General features: G+C 40.6%; 1 protein-coding gene across 4 annotated transcripts; it reads left to right on the top strand.

The window, feature by feature from the left end:
* The first annotated feature begins 9,173 nt into the window (after nucleotides 1-9,173).
* LOC101173173 (NLR family CARD domain-containing protein 3) lies at nucleotides 9,174-21,612 on the top strand. 4 transcript variants are annotated; one of them, XM_023966068.2, is made up of 10 exons: nucleotides 9,174-9,326; nucleotides 11,954-12,041; nucleotides 13,393-13,482; nucleotides 13,723-13,812; nucleotides 14,420-14,556; nucleotides 14,742-16,524; nucleotides 16,623-16,796; nucleotides 17,615-17,788; nucleotides 17,902-17,948; nucleotides 18,859-21,612. In XM_023966068.2, exons 1-10 carry the CDS (start codon nucleotides 9,245-9,247, stop codon nucleotides 19,389-19,391), a joined length of 3,198 nt encoding a protein of 1,065 aa, XP_023821836.1. In that variant the 5' UTR covers nucleotides 9,174-9,244; the 3' UTR covers nucleotides 19,392-21,612. The 4 variants fall into 4 exon arrangements, with proteins under 4 accessions (XP_023821836.1, XP_023821837.1, XP_023821838.1 ...); XM_023966070.2 differs by having other exon boundaries at nucleotides 9,185-9,326; nucleotides 13,211-13,482; XM_023966069.2 differs by lacking the exon at nucleotides 13,723-13,812.
* Nucleotides 21,613-24,603: the final 2,991 nt, after the last annotated feature.

The following is a 24,603-nucleotide window of genomic DNA, read 5'->3' as shown; positions in this document are numbered from 1 at the left end:
TTTTTTCGGAGTCTTCGGAACTCTTCAACTAGCTCCGTGAGAGGAGACACCTTAGCAAGGATTTCGTCAAGTGCAGCTTTAATGTCATCACTGTTACTTGCAGCTTGGTTTTTCTTCAGGGTCATGGTCGGCTGTCTTTCTTAGAGATAATCAGCTTTAAAGTCTCTTGACGATCAATGAAACAACTTTTAAGTCGCTTGAAAGTCTTTTGAGAGAGCAGCCGGCAGGCAATACGTGTTTGTTCATTAACCCGGAACCGGAAGTCGCCAATAAAACTGTAATGTGTCTCTGTACAAAGACAGAAATAATACAGGTGAAACAAACAAAGTTTCAAAGACACTGGAAGACACAAATAGCTTGACAGTTTATCTTAAAAGTTTCTCTTTTAACATCCACATGTGGTCTTATCACCCTCTCACGGTGGAAGAAGTATTATCTGAGCGTCTTCATCCACTAAATCATCTTCAAATGGACATGCCATGCTGCTTCACACCTCTGAAAACAAAGTAACCTTCAACTAAACCTGCTCCAGACCACGTTATGTTCAGAGCATGAGTTGCTATGGCAACGTGACATACCCTGAAACATACCTCCATTTCTGGAACCGAAAACTGAGGTTATCAACTTCCTTAGCCTCAAACTTACCGTGGGAGCTAGCATAACCTGCTATCTGGAATACCCCCCTGCTCAGGCTCTACATCTTTAATTTCACGTTTACTTTTGTAACCTAAAGTTCTTTTACCTCATAAGTTGTGTCTGACATTGTTCTTTGTATTGTTTATAGAGAGATTTTGCCACGACCCACTTTCTAAAAAGATCTGTGGCTGTTAGAATGAACCTGCTGCTCTACACGAGTGAACCGTGTCTCTGAGAAGAGCAGCTGGAGTCTTGTAGCTTCGCGTTCGCAGGCAGGCGAGGGTGCTTTGTTATGGTGTGCCGTCCGTAGAACCCTTCTACGGACGGCATAGTCATACTATTAGCATAGTCATACTAATAATAAAAGCACGTTTAGAAGATAATCTCACTCTATGTCGGACCTCTGTTTGTTCACAACGGACCGCATAAAATCTTCTTCTATGGTAGTAGTTTAATTAGTCCAGACCAATCTCTGACACGTTATCGGACCAACGTATAGCCAATCACAATATGTGACGTCAGCACTACTCGAAGGACCCGAACGGTTATTGCAGGCCGAATGGTAATGGTACCGGAACTTCTTTCTTTGACACAGAACTAGTTAGCTTACGGCTCTCCTTGAGACTTTCCTAATGTTTAGCTATTTTACCAACAGCTACAGCTACAACTTCTAATGTTGGTGAAACTTTCTGGGTCTTTTTCAGCTATATTATTTCTGTCTTTGTTTAAAGAGACACACAACAGTTTTATTGGAGTGATAAGGTAGAAAGACAGGAAGTGAAGTAAGGGAAAGTGTATGGGGAAGTAAATTCTTTCTGGGATGACTAATAAATAAATGAACACACTCTTGGAATCAAAGTCCCAGCTGTGTTTTCAGTCACACTTTGTAGTCTAGACTAGAAGGAGACAAACATTCAACTTGAGAGTAGCACAATTTTCTAAAGGATTAACAATAGAGCTCAAATCTAGGGTCTAAAATTTTAATTCAATGAAGAAACACTGTCTTCTCCATTGTATATATGGGCACCATGTCTTTGGCTATGTAACAGTAACAACTGACTATCTAACTAATGAACTAACTATATAGGTGTTGTAGAATGACTATTTTGAACCATCTCAATGTGTGAGAAACCTGGGCGTACTTTTTTGACTCTGAGCAGAGTTTTATTCCTCACAAAATAAACGTTGTGAAAACAGGATTCTACCATCTTAACCGTTGTGCTATCTTAGATGACCCCCCCCCCCCCCCCTTCATTGACGTGTTCTCCCCACCATGACAAAGGTGGATAAAGATGGAAAGATTTCATGTAATCCATGGACACCAGTGAAGATCACAAATCATTGAAGAAAAAAGGTTCAGAGCACTGTCTAGTGGGTCTGGATGACCCAACTCGCAATGTTAAAGTGCCTAGGATAGCACAAGGGTAAAGAACATTGCCAGAGTCCGCCCATTCCTCTCCCTTGCCAGCACAGAGGTGCTGATGCTTTTATTTTCAGTCGTTTAGATTATTGTAATGCCCTGCTCTCTGGTTTACCAAAAAAGTCTATCTCAAATCTACAACTATTGCAGAACTCAGCGGCACGAGTTCTGACGAAGACCAGAGAGCGGGAACACATTACACCGATTTTAAAATTTATATATATAAATTGGCTCCCCGTGCATTTCAGGATTGATTTGAAGATTCTTTTAATGGTTTTAAATGTTTTAATTGCCTTCTTATATGAATGATAGTATTTTAATCTCAAATTAATTTCTAATTCTTTTATTATTTATCTATTTATCAATTTATCTATTTTCTCTTAATACTTTTTTAAATTGATAGATTAGAAAATCCACTTTTTTCAAAATGGCAGCTTTTCTATTGATATTATCTCCATAGCAACCATTTTATGTTTTGGTCGTCTGGGGATAACATACAAATGGAACATGTAAAAGTAAGCATTTGGATGTCCTTAGCAACAGAAGTTGTTTGCTAACCACGCCCACATTCCTTCTGTGTCCATACCCAGTGTATTTCAATATGTTTAGCCATGGATGCGTGAATTCAATTTTCACAGTATTCCATTGAAAAACGTAACAGTTGTAAAAGTACGCTACCTGCGCTAGCTCGCCTCGCACACGCCGTTCAAAATGTACAACTTCTAATTCCAACATTTTTAAGCTTGCTGTTGATGGCCAAGACGTTACGAGAGGTTTCGTTTGTATCTGGTACTAAAGGTGCTTTTTAAAAAAAAAAAATAATTCAAGATGGTGGCCTCTTTCTGAGGTCAAAGGTCGACGAAACTCCAGAGGTGGTTGTAGAATTATGCTAGCGGCATGTGTGTGAAATTTCATGAAATCACAAGGAAAAAAAGTTCAGTATTTTAATATTGTAGAAAAACACAAAAAACGCCTCAGATTTTGGCACAAAATGGCCTCCAAAGTGTAGCCTGTGTTGCCATCCCATAATGATTTCAAAACTTATGTTGTAATCCTAAGCCTTGTGAGCATTTCAACGTCTGAATGGTGTCTCTAGGTAAAAGTATGTTAAAGTTATAATGGTTGAAAGAAGTAAAGGTTTTCAGGGATTCCCGTTCTATTGAAATGGAGTCGAAAATCCTGGAATATCCTAAAATGTACAAAGATCGCTGGGCGGGCTGACCATCTACACCTGGGGCTGGGATTGGCCCTTCCCTGGCTCTGGGACGGGACGGGACAACCCTCTTGGGGCCCCCGGTCGCTCTGGGGGTCATCCGCTTCGGCTGCGGGGTCTGGGGTGGGGTGGGGTGGGGGCTTGTCGGCCCTGTCCTGTGGGGGGGCGTTCTGGGGGGGGGGGGCACTATTGGTACGGGGCCTTGGGGGTTGACGGGTCGGGGTCTCTGCTGAGGCCATCTGCGGTTGCCCCGGCCGGTTGGCTGCCTCAGTCCCGTCGCTTGGGGGGGGGGGGGGGGGGGGGGGGGGCTGGGCTTGCTCCGGGGGGGGCGGCTCCTCGGGGGATGGGGTCCCTGGGCTGGGGTGGCCTGGCCCCTGTGCTGGGGGGGGGGGTTGGGGGACAGCTGTATGACCACCGGTGGGACAGTCTACCAGCTGTCCCCAACCTACCCCCTTCCTCATACAACCTCATATTAGGGTGAAGGGGTGGGGGGTTTAGCCTGTGATGCGCCTTGGGGGGGAGCTACTTGGCAGTGGTACCCCTCCCATGGTTGCCGTATGGAGCTGGCCCCCCCTCTTTCAGTTTTATTTGCACCTTAGACATGTAGGGCCCTTGGTGGGGGGGGGGGGGTGCTTGAACATCACTGCCAGCAAGCAGCGGATGTCCTCCTAGCACCTTACCTGCCAATTTTAACCGCACCTTAGACATTTAGGGCCCCTTGGTGGGGAGGGTGAGGGGACATCACTGTGAGTAATCAGGAGATGTCCCCTCAGTGCCCTACCCGCCAATTTTAACTGCACCCCCCTTAGTACACACACCCCTTCCCCCTCAAAATATACACTCCAACACATAACACACACACATGCACACACACACCCCCACAAACACACATACAAGCACACACACATTTTGCAAGGAAGGTTGGGACCCAGGACCATCTGTCCCCTACCCTTCTCTGGTGGGGGGTACGGGTCCCTTGGCGGCAGCTGCCGTGTCCCCTGGGTGCCGGTCTCCTGGGCCCGGCGGTGCTCTCTCCGCTCGGGGGGGGGGGGTTCACATTACACCTGAGCCGGGGGTGTCCGTGTCCCTGGGGGTGGGTTCGGGTCCTTGCCCCTGGGCGCTGGGCCCCGCCAAGCTTCCAACAGTGGCCGAGCCTGGTCGGGCCATGTTTACAACACCCCTTGTGGGCCCCCCTTTTTCCCCGGGGTGCTCCCCTCCGGGGTGGGGGTGGCTGGCCCCTGCCTTGCTCCTTCCTGGACCAACCGTGGGCCGGGTGGGTGGCTGCCTGGAGCGCGGAGCGGGTCTCCCTTGGGGGCTCCTGACTCGTACCTGGGGTCGGGGCGGGGGGATGCCCGGAACTCCTGGGTGGTGATGGGGTGCTCGTCTGGGGCTGTGGGTGCCCTTCTCGGGTGGGGCCCTGCGTTGGGCTCTTCCGGTGCGGCGGGGGTGCTGTTTTCCTGGTTGGGCTGGGGCGCCGCTCTCTTTCCCCCGTGCTTCCCTGCTCTCTGGCTCTGGGGGCCTCGCGGCGGTCCTGCTGGTCCTTTCCTGGGTGGCGGATTTGGTCGCCCGGGGGGCGGTTGCTCCCTGCCTGCTGCCGTGTGGCGTTGGGGGGTTCCGGCTGCCGCTGCTGCTGCGGCGGGGGTCTGGGTGTGGGGGTGGCTGGGCGCTCCTCCTCCTTCTTTTCACATTCCACCATCCATTTTAGAAGAACATAAACACTCACTTGAGCACAGGTGTTAGCTCACCTTTGCACTGATAGTTTGCATGATTGAATGAATGAAAGATTTCACACTAGTTGGTTTAAAGGCATAAGTATGCGTGTGAACACTATCTGTTTTGTGTACATGTTGACATGTGGACATTTTTGCAGCTAGCAGGTGTGTTTATGACATTTCAGTGTGTGTGTGGACAGGCCCCGCCCTTTTTGTACTACATTTGAGCCTTACCGTAATGATAAACAACCAGTAAACCTGTCTGCTCTATGCGGCTTCATGGTCTTATCCCCCCCTCCCACTATCACCCCCCCCCCCCCCCTCTCTAGCGTCCCTCTCTCTTCTTCCCTCCTTTCCTTTTCCGTCCGGTCCAACACCAAAGATTTTCAAACATAATTGAAATTAATAAAGTTTGGCCTCAATTACAAAAGGGGTTTATTCAGACATACCTCTGGTTTGTATGAAGATTAATAACCCCTGTTGTTAAAGTAAAATATGTCCAACACAAGAGGCCCTCAGCTCTCATCTGTCTGCAAAGCTGTTGGACAGGACAAGTAAAAAAAAAAAAAAAAAAAAGAAAAAATTTACAAAGATCCATAAGTCATAGCTGGAAAGAGCTGAACATTTTAATAGTTCCATGGTTAAAATAGCTGAAAAATTTTAGGAGTTTAGTGCCAAAAAAACGGCGGGATATACTATAATAATATAGAAAAAAGAAAGAGAAACAGAAAAAAAATGGGTTGAATGCGAATAATAATAAACTTTATTTGTATAGCACCTTTTAAGATAAAAAAAATCACAAAGTGCTTTACAGTAAAGACAGAATATAAAAAAGAATTAAGAATATGCTATTTTGAAAAGACAGGTTTTTAGCTGCTTAAGTTTCATTAACTGCATTAAGTCTCTGCAGATCTGAGGCTGAGAGGAAGGAAGTTCCAGAGGGATGGAGCCACTGCAGCAGAGGCTCTGTCACTTTTAGACTTTAACCGGGTTCTCTTAACAACCAGCAAACCCTGATCACATGACCTCAGGGACCTGCTGGGAGTGTACGGCTGCACATGGTCTTTTATGTAGACCGGTGCTTGGTTATTTAGAGCTGTATATGTTAGAACCAGGATTTTAAAATGCACTCGGTAGCGGATGGGAAACCAGTGCAGCTGGATTAACAACGGGGTGACGTGTGAAAACTTGAATGATTTAGTTAAAAGCCTTGCAGCAGCGTTCTGGACAACCTGGAGCTGTTCTAAAGATAAAAACACTAAAGAAAAACAGTTGTCCTCTTCACATCTTTTATACACTTGTGTTGTAATTTGGAGAGGATCTTTATTGTTTCCTGTAAACAACAGTATACTTTATTTTGTAAAATAACCTTTTTCTAATAAATTTACAACTTTATTCTCATAATTGTATTTTTTTATTTTCATGGTGGCCCTAAATACTCCAGAGAAACCCCACAATTTGAATTATTTTAAATAATATTTAGGATCCCTACACCGCATAGAGCAGTGGGAGATGGCCAGGTGTGCCGTGGGAAATTCACCAATCTAAAAACATTTACAATATCCAGTGGCTGGGATAGGCTCCAGCAGCTCCGAAAGGGATAAAACGGAAGACGATGAATGCATCAATCTCCAGGATTTCAGCTCTGTGTTCATCCAAACAGTCCCTGATAAAACACTGAGTAGTTAGGAATATGAAAGATCATAAAATAATTTTCTTTGTGTTTATTTGATTCTATTAAAGACATTTTCATAAGAATAACGGTACCGTGATTTAGACATAGCTTCAGCTCTGTTTTGGGAAAAGTCCCGCCCCTTTAACTGTCTCCACCAATCATTCTTGGAGGCTTAATCACATGTCATCAGTCTGACCAATCAGAAGTGGTTAAAGTCTTCACTTCCTTGTTCCGATTCTGCTCATAAAGTCTCTCAGTTCCAACAAAAATACCAGCTAAAGCTCGTCTTTAGCGGTGTAGCTGTCCACAGAATCCGGTATCAGACCGTGGAACAAGTGAACAAAACAATGAAGCTCAGAGAAGAGAGTCTGTCTGACCTCGGTGTACGTTTTTGCACTACATCTCCCATGATGCATTGGGTTAAAGTGACAGCGTCTCAGCGTACAACATCTTGAAACCACAACAAACACACATCAAACAGTTTTTAAATCTCCTTGATGAAATCAGGGGTCAACAGTTTAGTTCTCCTTCCAGGTTTGTGTTTATTAACAGCCAAACATCCCAGAGTTTGGTCCAAGTCATCTTTCTAACTGAAACACTTTTCTAATAATGTCTTTGGATTATTTTAGATGTTAAAGTTAAGAAGTAATAACAACATTTAAGAAACAGGATTAAGGTGAAGTGGCCAACAGACACAATTAAAGTAAATTGAAACAATTTAATCATCTAAAAAGAAATAAAACATTTTTGTTAAAGTTTTTAAAGACTTTATCTTTGATTAAAAAAAAAGAAAAACTAATAAAACTTCAACATGTTGACTTTTTGTGTAGCTACAGACATAAATGTAATGTTATTTTTTTGTGTAAAATTTATCAAACATATTGTGATCATATAATTGTTCAAAAAAAATACATTTGCCTTTGCACAAATATTTAAAAATAAATCACTATTTAGAAAGAATTTATTTGTTTTTTTTGTGAGGTTACATAAGATTTCATGTTAATAAACTGAAAGAAAAAAAAACTACCAGGATAAAATTTAAAATAATTTAGTTGAAAATGATTACTGAAAACTAACTTAACTCATATTACATCTTTTAGAAAAAACAGCGGCAGCTTCCAGCTTTTTCTGCCACAATTATCACAAAATGCACGTGAGATTGTGGAGGGACTGTACATCAATACAGACTTTAGAGTTTCTCCTTTTTGAATTTTTGGATGCTGGTGTGCCGCGGGATTTTTGTCAAGGATAAAATGTACCTTGGCTCTACAAAGGTTGAAAAATACTGGCATATAGAATAAGGGTGCCTAAAAACGTTCACATTTAGCAGATCTTATATTACATCTCACAGCTTTTTTATGTAATTCTATTTTTTTTATTATTTTAATACATTTATTCGTTTGTTTTTATGTAATAGTTGGTATTGTTGGTTTGTTCTGGAAATGCTCTGACAGTTTATAACAATGAGTTATATCTAATATCTTGCTTGAAACCCGACATCAGACCATCTGTGTTACACAAACTGATCACTCACATGAATCAGTCGGTAAATCTATTGTTTTTCTTTGATTTTTTCTTTTTTAGGGTAAATCTGTTGTTGACTTTTGGATTTATTGTTATTATTGATTTATTATTATTGGGGCGACAGTGGCTCAGGTGGTTGAGCGGGTCGTCCAATGATCGAAGGGTTGGCGGTTCGATCCCCGCTCCCACCAGCCAAAATGTCGTTGTGTCCTTGGGCAAGACACTTCACCCTCCTTGCCTCCAGAGTGGCTCCACTGGTGTGTGACTGTGTATGAATGATCTTGGTGATGGTCAGAGGGGCCGTAGGCGCGAACTGGCAGCCACGCCTCTGTCAGTCTGCCCCAGGGCAGCTGTGGCTACAACCATACCTTACCATCACCAAGTATGAATGAGGAGTGAATGAATAATGGACACAATGTAAGCGCTTTGGGTGTCTTGAAAAGCACAGATAAATCCAATCCATTATTTTTATTATTGACTTTTTATCATTTTTTTTCATTATTATTGTTTATTATTGATTCATTGTTATTATTATTATTATATTGATTTATTATTTAAATATTGTTATTATTAATGATTATTAATATTGAATTACTATTGACTTATTGTTGGGATTTTCTAAATAATTTAAATGACATGTCAAAGAGGTCTAAAACTTCTAAATGTTTAAAAATTATTTTTTAAAAAATTATTTGTAATAATTTTTTCATTTGTAAGAAGTCCTGCAACCCTGTATTATTCATTAAAGTTTGAGCTTTTAAGGCTGACTCTTTCTCTTATTTAACAGCAACAAATGATGTATATATATAATTTATAAATAATATATTATATATATATATATATATATATGCATAAATATATAAAAATTATATATAAGCTACTTAGATGCCACTATAGGCTATAGAACATAGAAATCATTGTCATGTGGGCGCCGATGACCTCACCAAGATGGCGTCGCGCTCCGCCACCGTCGGCCAGGCTTCCCAAGCGGGCGTGTCTCCTCCAGCGATAGAACTCATCGGTTCCACCTGGTCACGTGACGTGATCAGGACAACAACAACCGCATGACCGAAAGTTGTGCAGCTGCAGTGAACGTGTTTGTCAGGATTTGGACCTCAGGAATCGAAGAGGACAGAAACGCGGACTGTGAGTGAGAGGAAGAGGAAGATGGTTGTTGTGATGATGAAGGTCGACCGTTAGTTCTAGTAATGGCGGCAAACGCTGTTGTTTATTTAGTTGTTTATTTAGTTTCGTTGCGCAGTTATATTTCACGGACAGAACGACGACTGAAGATCGTCGTTTTGTCGTAGATTTAATACATTCCGAGTAAATGCGCAACAATGACGTCATCCGTGAGAAAATATTGACTTTTTAAAGAAAAAATAGGTTCTAAATTAATGTTAAAGTACCGTCTGTGTTTTTCTGTTCTAGATAAAATAAACAATTTTTAAGGATTTTTTCTTTCCTTTCTCTTGGTTTTTTTGTTTTACATTTTGATAAACATTTCCGAGGAGAAAATAAGTTAATATTTAACTTTGAAGTATCATATTTCCGCCCTTCAAAATAAAAACTCATAGAAAATAAAGTGTTAAAATGTGAAAGAAGTGGATTGTATTGAAAAGACTAGTTGGTCTAATTTTTTAATAATTTATTTTTATCCTGCAAAAACCAAAAGTGAAAATAAAAAGAAGAAATCTTCACAACAACAACCTGCAGTGATAAAAACACCATGATCATAAAGATATAACATTCACTAAAACATAAACAACACAAATAACTTTGTTTTGCAAAATCATTGCAGGCTGCAGCTCTCTGCCCCGTTTGGGTCAGCAGATGATCAGGATGTTGTGAAATAAAAGTTTTGCTTGCCAACTGCCGACAGGAAAATAAAACCACAGTCCTCCTGTAGCTCCGCCCTCTTTTTAAACATTTGTTTTGACACTTTCACTTTCCCCTGACCTACTAAAAGTGCACTCTAAAACTAAATGTACCCGTGGGACGAAAATTAAAGTGAAATCTAAAGGAATAAAATTAACTGACCAGAACAAATGTACCGTTTTCCATTAAACTGAATCTCTTCAGAGCTTTGAAGAATAGAAAACATTTTCTACCTTTATCAAAGTTTATAAAAACTTCATGAAAGTATCTTGTTATCAGTATAAAGTATCAGTTACTTCTTTTGTAACCCTGGACTTTAGAGCAGCTTAAACTCTTCCTGGAATTTGAACCTCCAAGTGTTTCTCAATCGTCTGTTAATAGTTTGGTGTTCCTGCAGGTAGAAGTGCTCTAAAGGCTGAAAGACACTGCAAACACGTTGCTGCTCTGCCTTCCTTTGTTCCTGACAGCATTTCTGATGTGATTAGATGATGAGTCATTGAAGGCCCGTCCTGTTCATGGACCGTATCTTAGAACTAGAGGGAACATGTTTTCGTTCAGCCAGAGTCTGTTTGTAATGGATTTGTTTCATCATAAACCACAGAGAAGCTTTGAGGAAGTGGTGAAGAGTGTAGAAACACTGCAGTCAAGTGTTGATGTGCCTGTGAGTCTGCTCCATTGACTGTAGATGAGAACTGGACTGAGTGACTCCTGGTTCCAAACAGGAAGTACCTACCGACTAATCCTCTTTTTTTCTACAATTTTATTTTTTCACTCCAAGTAATTCAAGTTCTAAACGGACCAATCAGAGCTCGACTTTAGGAGGAGAAGCTGCTGCTTCACTGTCTGGCTTAGTGCCTGGAATGATCAGCTTGTTTAAACGTGTTTAAAAATCCTACTTATGTAATAGCTGTTGTGTGGTTATCATGATGGTCCTGATACTCTAAATGTGGGTTATCTTTGAGTTTAACTCTACAAATGTTTAGAAAAACCTAAACCAGAACCCATATGACTATTATCTCTGTACTGAACGGTTAACTAGCATCTGCTTTTTCTTGTAAACAAAATTGTCACTGATTTCCTGAATTTTATTTGCGTTTTAGCTCATAAAATAACATTTTTGAAGAATAATTTTTTTATGTTTACCAGCTTCATCGTGAGTTATAAACATTTCCCCAACGTTTTACTCATCTGAGACGCTAACCTGCTAACACTGTGTTTGCTCTGCTTCCAGTTAAAACAGCAACAGCAAAGGAGAACAACACTTTCGCGTTTAGTGAAGCTAGTTAATAAACGTAACCAGTTCATCCTCTGACACAAGACAGCTAGCTTCATGCATGTCACTGTCAAACCGTAGTCCCTGATTGGTCACAGTGCAGCGTTGCTGTGATTAATCAGAATCAGAATTACTTTATTGATCCCACATGTGGAAAATTTGTTCGTTACCGTAGCAAATGACAGCATTGTAAACATAAGAGAAAAAAAAGAATAAGAAAAATATATTTAAAAAAAAGTAACGTAAAATTAAACAATAAGGTGGTATAATTTAAAAAGCTATTTATGGTAAAAAAAAGATGTGCAACGGAAAAAAAAATTAAACATGAAAATGTTCAACTAGTTGAACTCTCAGTGAGCGATGAGTGAACGCCTGATCTATACATACAGACTTTGACCGGACTTAAACCTTTGGGAGGGACTCGCGATTACAAGAGCGATCCGGACACAGACGGGGTTTTTTTAGTGTTCAGTTCCGTCTTATCGGATCAAAGCAGTGAAGCCAAGGGGTCACATGACCTCAGGGGTGGTTTAACAGTCACTGGTAACTTAACTGCTGCTAAAAGGGACTTTAGATCACGTCTGCTCAGAAACCACAATGACCACGTCTGTCTCTGATGCAGCTGCTGCAGTCAAAATGGCCGAGAGTAAGAAGAGGAAGAGGACGGGCTCTTGTTCTTCTCTCAGGTCGTCCACTGAGTCGCCTGGAAGGTAATTCAGTTTACGTTGAGTTTGGAATACTTGAAGCTGTGCCACATGTGATGTTTGATTTTATTGTACATAGAAACCAATGAAAATACCATAAAACTAAACACTATGGTGTCACTTTGTGTGACTGTGTCATAGATGTTTCTGTTTTTTGGACCATACTGGTCCAGTTCAGAACTGTGTCGATTCTGTGTCTTAATAGTTTCTGTTCTGTGAAGAGAGTCAGAACTGATGAGGCTGATGTGGTATTTCAAAATAATACATGACATAGATTTCTACAGTGCTCTTGTACCTTCCTTTAAACCCTAAAGCACTTTACAGTCACACACAGTCACACACATTTACACACTGATACAGCTCCACTGCCCAACCAACCACCAACCTGTAACCACCAGGAGCAATGTGGGCTTCTGTGTCTTGCCCAAAGACACTTTGACACAAGGACGGGCAAAGTAGGACACGGACCTGCATCAACTGCCCCCCCTCCCCCCCAACACAAGATGACCTTTTTTAGATCTCAGGAAATACAGTGAACTGCTGTTTCCTTCCACCTGTCAATGTCACGCTCCCTCCCACCTTTATTTCTGAACAAGACACTACCACTGGAACACAAACTTCACTTTCTTCCAGAATCAGAGAACTATCATTCCATTTGTCCTCAACATCTAAACCTCTTCTCACTCAGATCAACCTCCTCCATGTCTTTCTCCTCTACATTCATTTATCTCTTTCATGGAAGTTTCAGCCTCATCATCCTTTACCATCATCATCATCACTGCTCCTCCTCTATGGCAGGCCATTTTAACATTAAAAAGCTAAGTTTGACTATCCGGAATGAACATTGTAGATATCAGCAACGTATTTCTGACTAGTCGTAATTACATTTTGGATAGTTGCAACTGAATTGTAGATATCTGTAATTGTAAACCCCATACAAATGAATGGTGAAAGTGATGTCATTTGTCCTAGGAATAATATCTTTGAGGATATCTGAAATTACGATTACGGATAGGAAGAATGTAGTTGCGGATATCTGAAATGTTCTTTTTGACTACGCAAAACTCAAATAAAGATATCTGCAACACACATCCAGTCTAGCTTTTTAATGATAAAATGGCCTGCCATACCTCCTCTCAAACCATCTCCATCTGCTTCCCTGCATTTCTCTCCAGAACATCCACCATGATCTGTTCCTCTGATGGATTCATTCCTGATTCTCCCCATCCTCCCAAAGAGAACCTCAACATCTTCATCTCTGCATCCTCCTCCTCTGCCTTGTCTCTCTGCATCAAAGCCTCTGCATCTAACTGAAACCAAATCTGGTGATATGTTTATGCCTGTTCTTATTTTGCAGGTCAGAGTCCACAGCAGACAGTACCATGTCTATGAAGAGTGATACCTCAAAGTATCACCCACCCAACTTCAGCCTAGAAGAAAAGCAGAGGTGAGTATTGATCTACTACAGTGTAGTGATGAAGTACTCTAAAAGAAAAACAGATATGAAAAGGTGAAGTACTAGTATTTTTTTCTTTAATTGGAGTTGAGAGAAATATGATTCTATACATTTATTCAACACAAAGATAATTCAACTCTGTCCCTCCAACACTGACACTTTGATTTATGGTTTGGTTCATTCAGAGGTGGAGAAATAGGTGGAGGAGAACTAACTCAACTGTGTCCGTAGGTCAGAGTCCACAGCGGGCAGTACTGAGTCTATGAAGAGTGATACCTCAAAGTATCACCCACCCAACTTCAGCCTAGACGAAAAGCAGAGGTGAGTATTGATCAGTACTTTGATTAGAGAGAAAGTATTCTAAAATGAAACAGACACAAAAAGATGAAGTGCCAGTCTTTACTAAATCAAAGGTTATTTAGGAATCATGAATTTTTCATGAGGGTAAAAACTTGCCCAAACCTGCATGAAAAGTATTTGCTCCGTAAAACAAATCAATTGTGTAACAATTCAGAAGAAGATTGTGTGTTTGTGAGAGTCTCTCATGTCTGTTGGGAAATTTTGTTTAATTATTTTTGCAGAATTAGAGGCTTTTCAGAATAAAAGTCTGATTATAGTAATGAAAAACATTGAGTCAGCTTGAAGTCAATTCTTCAAGAACAAGCTGAGAACACATAAGAAAGCGTAGACTCGTCAAAAACACCGGGTTCACTTACTTTATGCCAGTGTGACAAAGTTGTGTTTTACACAAGGACAGTTACGTTTGGCTAAGCTAACCTCATGTAAAGTCCTCTCTCAGAAACGTATATTTTGTATTTATATTTGCATGAATAAACTGAACAAACTCTTCAAACTAGAGCGCCGTACATCAGTAACAGTTTCACCGACAAACAGCTACAAGTTTATGGTGTCGTTGATTGTCCTGCAGCCAGCAGATGAGCTGCTCAGCATGTGGTCAGATTCCAAAGGATCCAGTCCAGTTCACGTGTGGACATTTGTTGTGCCAACAATGTGCAGACCCGTCTGTTTCAGCACTGGGGTGTGCATGTCCAAAGTGTGTCCAAGGTCAGTTGCTGCCTTGCTCAGTGTAATGGCATTTCTTGGTGCTATTATCCCAATTGCCTGTTGGGAGGTTAGTAAGCTCTTCATTCAGATCACAAATATACTTTTTACTATTTTATTATTATCAGCTGACAATACAAGTGAGTTTAACAATAAAAGAAAAAATGTTTGTTTTCATGCTGTTGCAGATGATGAAAGTCTCCAAAAACCAAAGAAGAAACTTAGAAAATTAATGCAGGAGAAATTTGATCTGACATATGAAGGTATCGTGGACCAAAAGACTCAGCTGAAAAGCATCTACACAACACTTTATATCACCACTCGAGAATCTGAGGAACCTTCAGGAGAACACGAGTTCTCCAATCTGAAGTTTGTTTTAAAAAGAGGGCAATCAGGTGATTTCTCAGTCCAGCTCAATGCCATCTTCAAACAGGTCCCAGACAAAGAGAAACCCCACCGAGTGGTGCTGACAAATGGAATTGCAGGAATCGGAAAGTCCTTCGCCGTTCAGAAGTTCATTCTTGACTGGGCTGAAGGAAACTCCAACCAGGATGTGGACTTTGTCTTCTTTCTTGCTTTTCGAGAGCTACATATGTGTAAAGGAGAGAAAAGCTTTCTGCAGGTCCTGATTGACTTTCATCCTTCACTTCAGCTCAACGATTTGAAGAGTTTAAACGAAAGCAGAACCACTGTGATCCTCGATGGCTTTGATGAAAGCAGACTCCATCTGGATTTCCACAAGTCCAACACAATAACATCTATCAGGGAAAGAACATCTGTGGAGAATCTGCTTGTAAACCTCATCAAGGGTAACATTCTTCCAAATGCAAACGTCTGGATAACTTCTCGTCCTGCAGCAGCCAATCAAATCCCAGCAAAGTACGTGAACATGGTGACAGAGATAAGAGGGTTCAACGATGCGCAGAAAGCCGAATACTTCAGGAAGAGACTGAGTCCAGACTTGAGTCTTGCAGAAAGAGTCATCTCACACATTCAGTCCTCACAAACTCTGGACATGATGTGCCAGATCCCCATCTTCTGCTGGATTTCTGTCATCTTGTTTCAAGACGTTTTTAGAGGAGGCGGAGATACAGAAACCCCCAAAACTCTGACTGAGATGATGGCCCACTTCCTGTTTGTCCAGACAAAACGCCAAAGCAGAAATTATGAGAAGAAGAGTGAGACAAGCAAAAAGAAACTTCTGAGAAGGCACAGAGATTTCCTCCTGAAACTTGGAAAACTTGCATTTGTTCAGCTGCAGGAGAACAAACTCATCTTCTACGAGGACGACTTGAAACAATGTGGGATTGACGTAGAAGAAGCATCTGTCTACTCTGGATTTTGCAACACAGTTCTCCGAAAAGAAGAAGTCTTCTTCCAGAAAAAGGTCTTCTTCTTTGTCCATCTTACCATCCAGGAGTTCTTTGCAGCTCTTTACGTCTATGAATGTCTTGCTACCAACGACACTGGAGATCTCGTCAGTTTTCTTGATCTGAAAGAAGAAAATTATTTACTTGACCGTCTAAAAAAGACAGTGGACAAAGTGTGTGAGAAGAAGAATGGTCACCTGGACTTTTTCCTGAGATTCCTCCTCGGCCTGATGGTGGAATCCAACAAGAGAGTCCTCAACGGTTTGCTGACCCCACTGGATCCAAAGCAAGATACAGACAAGAAAATCTTGACGTACCTCAAATCCATTCGGAGGAAGACCCTGTCTCCAGACAGTTGTATCAATATTTTCCAGACCATGGTGGAGATGAGAGACCACAAAGTCAAAGATGAAATTCAGGAGTATCTGAGGCAGTCAGATCGTTCAGAAACAGAACTGACTCCTCTACACTGCTCTGCTCTGGCCTTCATGCTGATGGTCTCCAAAAATACATTAGAGGAACTGAATCTGAAGAGATACAAGACATCAGAGGAAGGCAGAAGGAGACTGATACCAGCTGTGAGGAGCAGCAGGAAGGCTGTGTAAGGAACTTTTTGGAGTCCATTAAAATCCAAAAAAGCTGTCCATATTTCCATAACCAAAGGTAGTTTGTTAATATTCATGATTGTTTTTCATTTAGGCTGAAAGACTGCAAAGTGACTGCAGAGTGGGTTGAACACCTGACCGTTGGTCTCAAGTCTCCATGTTCACCTCTGCGAGTTCTGGACCTCAGCATCAATGACTTGACAGATTCAAGAGTAGAGAAACTCTGTGTTGGGTTGTCAAATTCTTGCTGCAGATTGGAGGAATTGAGGTACCTGATATGATGACTGTTTTCAAGCAAGCTGACCTTACAGGAAGTCTCAGGCCTACCTGGATTGGGAGAAATGTCTTACTAGTTCTGCCAAGCAAACTGGCCAGTGACCAATTTATTGATCTTCATATCAACAAATGATGTTATAATGGTATTCTGATGGGAAAATGTCTGAGCTGCGTACCCTGTTATATCTTCCATGTTGGTTTTACGGCGTCTAACAGTGTTTTGATACACTGCAGGCCAACTGGAATGAATCACAAATGTTGGTCATTGTGGGAAAGTCCCCCATTTTGGGTTCCAAACTAGACAAAATTTTGGGAAATAAAATAGCAAATTTCATGGAACTGTGGTGGATCACCAACCTCTTTTTATTTTCCACACTATTTACATTTTGACTATAAAAGTCTTTTGTGTTCTTAAAGTCTCCACCGGCTGTGGTTTTCTCCATTAATCAGGACGTGTGTTCCACAGCCTGGAATGTTCCAGTTATCGTTTACTTTCTCAGCTTAGTGTCTGAAAATGACTGTTTTTGCCTTCATTGGTCCAAAAATGTGTCATTAAGCTTGATGCCCTAGAGGTGTGTGGGAGGAGCTACTGCCAGATCTGTTTAGGCTGATGGCTTGTAGTATTAAAGTTTTTCATTAATCACAAAGTAATACATTTGTTGATGTTGGTTTGATCTCTTTATAATTGGATGGGTTTATTGGCCACCACAGGAGGCACTGATTCTTGCTTTATATTTCTTAGATCTTGAACTCTAAGAGTCGTTGACTGCAGAAATTCTTATAAAGACTGTATAAACGATGTCTCCTCAGGTTGTCTGGTTGTATGGTCACAGAGAAAGGCTGTTCTCATCTGGTCTCGGCTCTACAGTCCAACCCTTCCCACCTGAAGGATCTGGACTTGAGCTACAACCATCCAGGAGACTCTGGAAGGAAGATGCTGTCAGAGCTGAAAGACGATCCTCGATACGCCCTCGACAGACTCAAGTATTTACATAAATACATGTTACAGTGCAGCATTAAGGAGATATTACACTGAATTATTAGTCACAATAAAATATTTTACAAATATTAAATATGTTCCTCACATTTCTGTACAGCTTGGATTACGGTGGAGAACATCGGATGAAACCGGGGTTCAAGAAGTGTAAGTACCCATGAAAACATGTTCAACTGTGTATTATAAAGACTTTATGGTAAACAATTGTCCAATAAGAAGTATTTTGTTTTCAGCTGTTGCATCGTATTCCTTTTCGAACCTTTTTTAAAAATTCAGCAAATTTGTGTCAGTCTGTTTTTTCTTTTCCAAAAGTTAAGTTTTTATCATTATTTTACGTTAAAAATAAAATGCAGGTGGGTGAAGTGTCCCTGCCGCAGGTGGAGGAGTTAAAGTATCTTGGGGTCTTGTTCATGAGTGAGGGAAGACCATAGCGTGAGATTGTCAGGCAGATTAGTGCAGCGTCCGCCGTTTAGGGGTCGCTGCATCGGTCTGTTGTGGTGGAGAAAGAGCTGAACCAAAAAGCAAAGCTCTCAATTTGCAGGTCAATCTTCGTCACCAATATTCGCGTATGGTCATGAGCTCTGGGTCATGACCGAAAGAACGAAGTCCTGGATACAAGCGGCTGAAATGAGCTTCCTCCTTAGGGTGGCTGGGGGCTCCCTTAGAGATAAGGGGAGGAGCTCCGTCACCTGGAGAGAGCTTGGAGTAGAACCGCTTCTACTCCACATCCAGAGGAGCCAGTTGAGGTGGCTTGGGCATCTAGTCAGGATGTCTCTTGGACGTCTCCCTGGGGTGGGTGTTCTGGTCATGTCCCACTGGGCAGAGGCCCCGGGGAAGATCCAGGACACGCTGGAGAGACTACGTCTCTCAGCTGGCCTGGGGATGTTTCCAGAGGAGCTGGAAGAAGTGGAACGCCTCGGGGTCCCCCCAGAGGAACTGGAGAAAGTGGCCGGGGCGAGGGAAGTCTGGGCATCTCTATTTAGACATCTGCGACCCGGTCCCGGATGAGCGAAAGAAGATAGTTGGATGGATGGATAAAATATTTTCTTTTTTCCAGATGCCTTTAGGTTCACTCTGGACCCCAACACAGCCCACAGGAACCTGCTTCTGTCTGAGGGGAACACCAAGGTGACCTGGGTGAAGGAGGAGCAGCCGTACCCTCCTCACCCAGAGAGGTTTGATCAGTGTCTCCAGGTGATGTCTGAGCAGGGCGTCCAACAGAGCTGTTTCTTTGAGGTGGACAAGGAGGAGCCCTTCAGCGTCGGGTTAACGTACAAAAGCATTGGCAGGAAGGGAGATTCCACAGACTGCAACCTGGGATCCAATGAGAAATCTTGGGTCATGTCATGCAATGAGAAGGGTTGTTCTGTTCGACATGGAAACGAGGTTTTCCATGTGACGTCCTTATGTCCACGCTCCAGTCACGTTGGAGTGTTCCTTGATTGGGAGGCTGGGGAACTGTCCTTCTACAGAGTTTCTAATGATAATCTCACCTTCCTCCACACGTTCCAGGAACGCTTCAGTGATGCTCTCTATGCTGCAGTGGAACTGTACCCTCAGTCCTCTGCTCAGTTTTGTCACGTAACCTGATCGTGGTGCCTCTGAGCTCTGGTTACAGGCAAAAGTGAAGACTGATGCTCCCAAATTACTAGGCTACAGGTTTTTATGCTAGGAGTACTTTTTGAGTTACGCCCTTTTAGATAACAACTAAAGATTGGAGTGATGCCCTGCAATGAAATGGTGACCCATTCCAGAAGAATTCACTCACTCGCTATATTTCCAGAATTCCCTCACCCATCCAAATAGGAGCTCCACTGGACTTAAGAGTGAGGAGACAATTTTTCGGAGTGATGAAGTTTGCTTCTCCCTCCAGCAATCGAATAGAATAGTGTAGTTTTCATGGTTGACAGGAAGGTTGTGTTTGTCTGATTGCATTTTACCAAGTCTGATGCTAGTTCGAGGAGGTGTATGGTTGTTCCTTTAGGAGCTGGTGCCTAGTTTGAGTAAATGGGTCTCTGAATGTTTCAGCATAACAGGGAAGAGTTTGGGGATGGGGACTTCCTGTTCCAACATGGACACACAACAGAGGACGAAGAAGTCCATGGTGAGGGTTTGGTGTGGCGGAACCTGACTGGCCGGTACAGTCCTGACCTCAACCTGATGGAACACCTTTAAACAATAAGAACAAGAAAAGTCAGCATCAGAGTCAGTTCTCACAAAGGTGCCGGTGCAACAACAGTCCAACATTTGTATAAATCAGGGGTGTCCAAATCCAGGCCTCAAGGGCCGGCAACCTGCTGGTTTTCCAGAATCCCTGCTTCATCTGCTGCCGATTACCTGGATCAGGTGTGTTCAGCCAATTAGGAGCTTCAAAGGCAGGTTGATTGGAATACACGTAGGACTCCGGCCCTTGAGGCCTGGAATTGGACCCCAATGGTATAAATCCTATTAAACCTGTGGAAATTTCCAGAAGAGCGGTAGATCTAAGAGCAGCAAAAGATGGACTGACGTTAAGTCAAAGCCTGATTATGGATGGAACGTGACAAACAATAATTAGTTTGTTTGGGCAGATAAGCAAACAACTGTGGCAGTATGGAGGAAAATGAGGTAGAAGCTGGTGTTGAATTGATCAGAACATACAACGGAATCCCTGACCCACCAGTCAGCCATTCCTGTCAATACTCACAGAGTTTAGAAGCTTTTTTTTTAAAACAAACAACTATTGAGCTCGTATGAGGATTATTTAGTGCCACCATAACTTAAGATGTTTGTGTGACAATTTTGTGTTTGATTCACTTTGGTTTTCCTATTGTTTTTTAACATTGTGATGCTGTCTGTCTTTAGCATGTTAGCATTGGTTTTACTTGTTGGGATTACTTTCAAGCTAGCAAGAAGTTATACATTTAAATAAGGCTGCATTTTTAAACATCCCAAACTCAGAAACATCAACAATAATTTCATTGGTATTTTTTCCTAAACTAGCATGTTGACACCGTTTGTCGTTAGCTCTTTAGCTTGCTAGCTGTAGTAGAAACATTCCACGCTACACTTGGATGATGATTTACTGTTGTGTGGAATTAGCATTAACATGTTAGATACTAGACATCACATATTTAGAGGTTGAAAGACCATAAAAATACTGTAGACGATAAACTGGTAAGCTAGGGTAGCAAAGCCTCTCGCTAATAATAAAAGTGGAACAATATATTTTTTTACGTTAACATTTTACCAATTTATTAACTTTGCAGAGCTATTGTTTTTGTAAAATGGTTAAATTTATGTATTAAAGAAATTGTTTCTTTGTTTAGGGGCTAGAAGTTAACATATTAGCCGCTAAACATGCTAATGTTCACTCTGGAATTAAACTATAACTTTTAAACTGTTTTAATTGAGATTTGAAGCCTGTTTTCTGTTATAGTTTGTGTTTATTGAACAGCTTTAACACAATGGTTTCATTGTATTTCCTGTATCAGTTCTTCTATTTTGAAGTATTTAGACGTTAGTTTACTTCAAGCTTTGCAAAATAACCCAAAAATAAATGAAAAAACTGAAATACTTCTGTTTTACTTTGATCACCCTCTCCTGTGTTTCAGTGTTGTGCATCTTTTGGCCAAAATCTTTCGTTGTTGTATTAATGACAGTGTGTTAACACATTCCAATGTTTTTCTGTTGCAGATACACTGATGGTAAAGATATTGAGTAGTCATTGTGTAAAGTTAAAATACCTGCTGTGTTTTTATCTATTACCAACACATTTTGTACTTTGCTGCTAAATCTTAATAAACTCTGTGTTGATAAAATAAGATAGAAACCATTTGTTTTCTCTTCACACTTTACCAAAATAAAATGATTTTTATGTCTAGTTATTTTACTAAAGGTTGGAGTTCCGCAGGAAATCAATCTAATGATGAGATACTGTAACCCTTGTGCTATCCTAGACACTTTAACATTGGGAGTTGGGTCATCTAGACCCACTAGACAGTGCTCTGAACCTTTTTTCTTCAATGATTTGTGATCTTCACTGGTGTCCATGGATTACATGAAATCTTTCCACCTTTATCCACCTTTGTCATGGTAGGGAGAACACGTCAATGTAAGGGGGTGGGGTCGTCTAAGATAACAAAAGGGTTAAATTACAAAAGCAGGCATGAAGGGACCCGCAGAAGGCGTGGTTTACCGGTTGGAGAAGGGGGTTTTGGAACAGGTGTGGTTACTTGTTGAAGCAGGTGTGGTTTACCGGTTGGAACAGTGGTTTTATTTCTTTGTGATAAAGCAGCAGCTGCTACATGTTTTTGTTTCTCAGTCTTTCGTAAAATGTTTGACATTGCGAACAGAAAGAAAGTCTGATGTTTTTAACATCATCATAGTAACAGCAGAGGATCATTTGAGTAAACCAACCATAAACTTAAAACAAAAAGTCTTCTATTAAATATTTTTAATGAATATAATTTTATGTTTAAATGATTTTAAATTAAAATGTAGAAACTTGATTATCTGTAAGGAAGGAATTTTATATATATATATATATATATATATATATATATATATATATATATATATATATATATATATATATATATATCTTTTAACTTATCAGCATTTCTCTTTTTGTGATTAAAAAATAATACAATTGAATAATAAATAATGATAGTAAACAAAAAATACTCAAATCTTTTGAATATCGTTTTCATTATGACATCACACTTAAACACAAAGCTGTCCCTCAGTCTGACATCTTATTTTGAAATGATTTTTTTTCTGAGTTTAGATTCATAAAATGAAATCAAACTCATAAATATCAATGGTTTTTCAAAGGTCTTATTGAGAAAGTCTTGTAAAAGGAAAACGTTAAATAACTTGAGCTGAATGTTGGTTTTTTTTATAATAAGAGATGTTCCACCATTAGGTTGTTTTACTGTTTACACTTAAACATAATGATGTTTTTATTAATAGCAAAGGAGCATAAATGGATTTCAACAGACCTGTTTTTATAACCGTCAACGTTCAACCGCCGTGACAAAGACTGACGGAACTTAACCGACCTTCACCTTTACTACTAAATGCAGGATTGGTGTGACAGTCTGTACTTTAACTGAGAGTTATATGTAATGAATGTAATGTTATGTGTTACTGTATGCATCACTACAAAAACATCTATGAGTAATTACATGAAAAATGATCATTTTAGTGAATGTGATCATGTTACTAACATTTGTGTTTTATAATATTTTTTATTTAAAATTTCCCCCAAAATTTTATATTTACCATAACAGTTTTTTTTCAAACTCCTGTAATCTGAAGGAGAAGGAGATTTGCTTTTATTTTATCTCACCTAAATTCAAGTAAAAAGGCAAGAACAGTTTCTGCTATTGTTCATTGTAAGTTACACCAGAACCTCTAATGTTTCAGGAATCATCTTTTTTTCCTTGTTCTTGGTGGGTTTTTTAGGCGGGCTGTGTCTTTTTTTTCTGTTGTCAATAAAGTTTGATAGGAGTTTGTTATTTCCTTTTTTACTCTGACAGACTGTAGAGATGGTGGTTAAAATGAAATACAAGTAAAATGTCTCAAAGTTCAACTTTAAATGAAAACAGTGATAAATAAAGGATGAATAATTACTGCTAATTAATCAGTGATTGACATTTAAGGGTGGGTTTTTGCTGTTTTTAGATGACTTTTGACTCTATCTGGCAACCCTGACAGAAATGCAAATGGAAGCTCGTTGAACTGAACTTAGTGATGGATGAAGCTTCATGAAACACTGAAGCCTTTCATTCACTCCAGTGCGATGCTTCTTGAAGCTTTATTTGCTCTTTAGAACATCTACTGGATGCAGAAGTTTGACATTTTACAGTTAGTCAGTTAATCAAACAGTTAACAAGATAAAGAATTATAAATAAACATGTATGTTGTAGTGATGACAACATGCTGCGTAAACTTGTAGTACTGTAGATGTGGAATAAAGGAGTTGGTTTGTTCCAACCAAGCAAAACAAGAAAGACAAAAGACGAGACAGAAATATTTCCATACAGATTCAGTAAACCTAGTTAGGGACATTTAGTCATTAATGGATTGAAAACAAATAAAATAGTCTAGCCCTGGATACAAACAGACATGCAGCAGCAGAAGCTGCAGCGAGTGAGCGGCAGGTGCAAAAAAAAGAGACTAGAAGAGACAATATCATCACAAACAGACACAGAAATGAGTAACTCTGGAGAAAGAACCACTTCACTTTCATTGATGATGTGAAAAGAGAATTTAGAGTCTGAAAGGAAACAATTCCATCTAGAACCGGATCCAGAACCAACCTGGACCAGAGACCTGAATCTTCTCCTGAACAGAGCAGATCATCACTGACTGCAGAAACCAGATCAGCTTCATAAAGCAGAGACACCACTGTGGTGAGGTTAGGTCTATTTTGGATGTTTGACAGACAGTCAGCTGATCCCCAGAGGTGTCTCTTAGGGGCCGTCAATAAATTAACAATGGAGGTGATTTTAGATCAAACCCAAGACACACCACTTTGTTTTGAAATTATAAATTTATGAGTTTTTTAATATTACAATTTCAGATGTTCAAATATAAACTGTGGCCATGTTTAGAGGAAATGTTTCATTGGAATCCATTTCTTTCTGCACAGCATTGTGTCTAAATCATCGCCATTTCATTCAGTTGTTAATTTATTGACGCTCCCTAAGAGAGACTGCCGGGGATCACCGCTAACTGTCTGTTCAATATCCAAAATAGAACCAACTTCACCACAGTGGAGACAAATGACAACCTTTTCTATGATGAACAACAAGCC

This window comes from Oryzias latipes, chromosome 18 (assembly GCF_053564925.1).
Source record: "Oryzias latipes strain Hd-rR chromosome 18, Olatipes_Hd-rR_3.1".
NCBI classification, from domain to species: domain Eukaryota; kingdom Metazoa; phylum Chordata; class Actinopteri; order Beloniformes; family Adrianichthyidae; genus Oryzias; species Oryzias latipes.
Note: the sequence above shows the minus strand (reverse complement) of the source record. Positions and strands in the feature narration are given on the sequence as shown.

Bases quoted from the DNA above. Each gene is read 5' to 3' on its own strand.
- LOC101173173 (XM_023966068.2), top strand. From the start codon at position 9,245: ATGACCGAAAGTTGTGCAGCTGCAGTGAACGTGTTTGTCAGGATTTGG. The intron at 9,327-11,953 runs GTGAGTGAGAGG...TCTCTGATGCAG, and splicing joins AGAGGACAGAAACGCGGACT to CTGCTGCAGTCAAAATGGCC. The intron at 14,557-14,741 runs GTCAGTTGCTGC...ATGCTGTTGCAG, and splicing joins ATGTCCAAAGTGTGTCCAAG to ATGATGAAAGTCTCCAAAAA.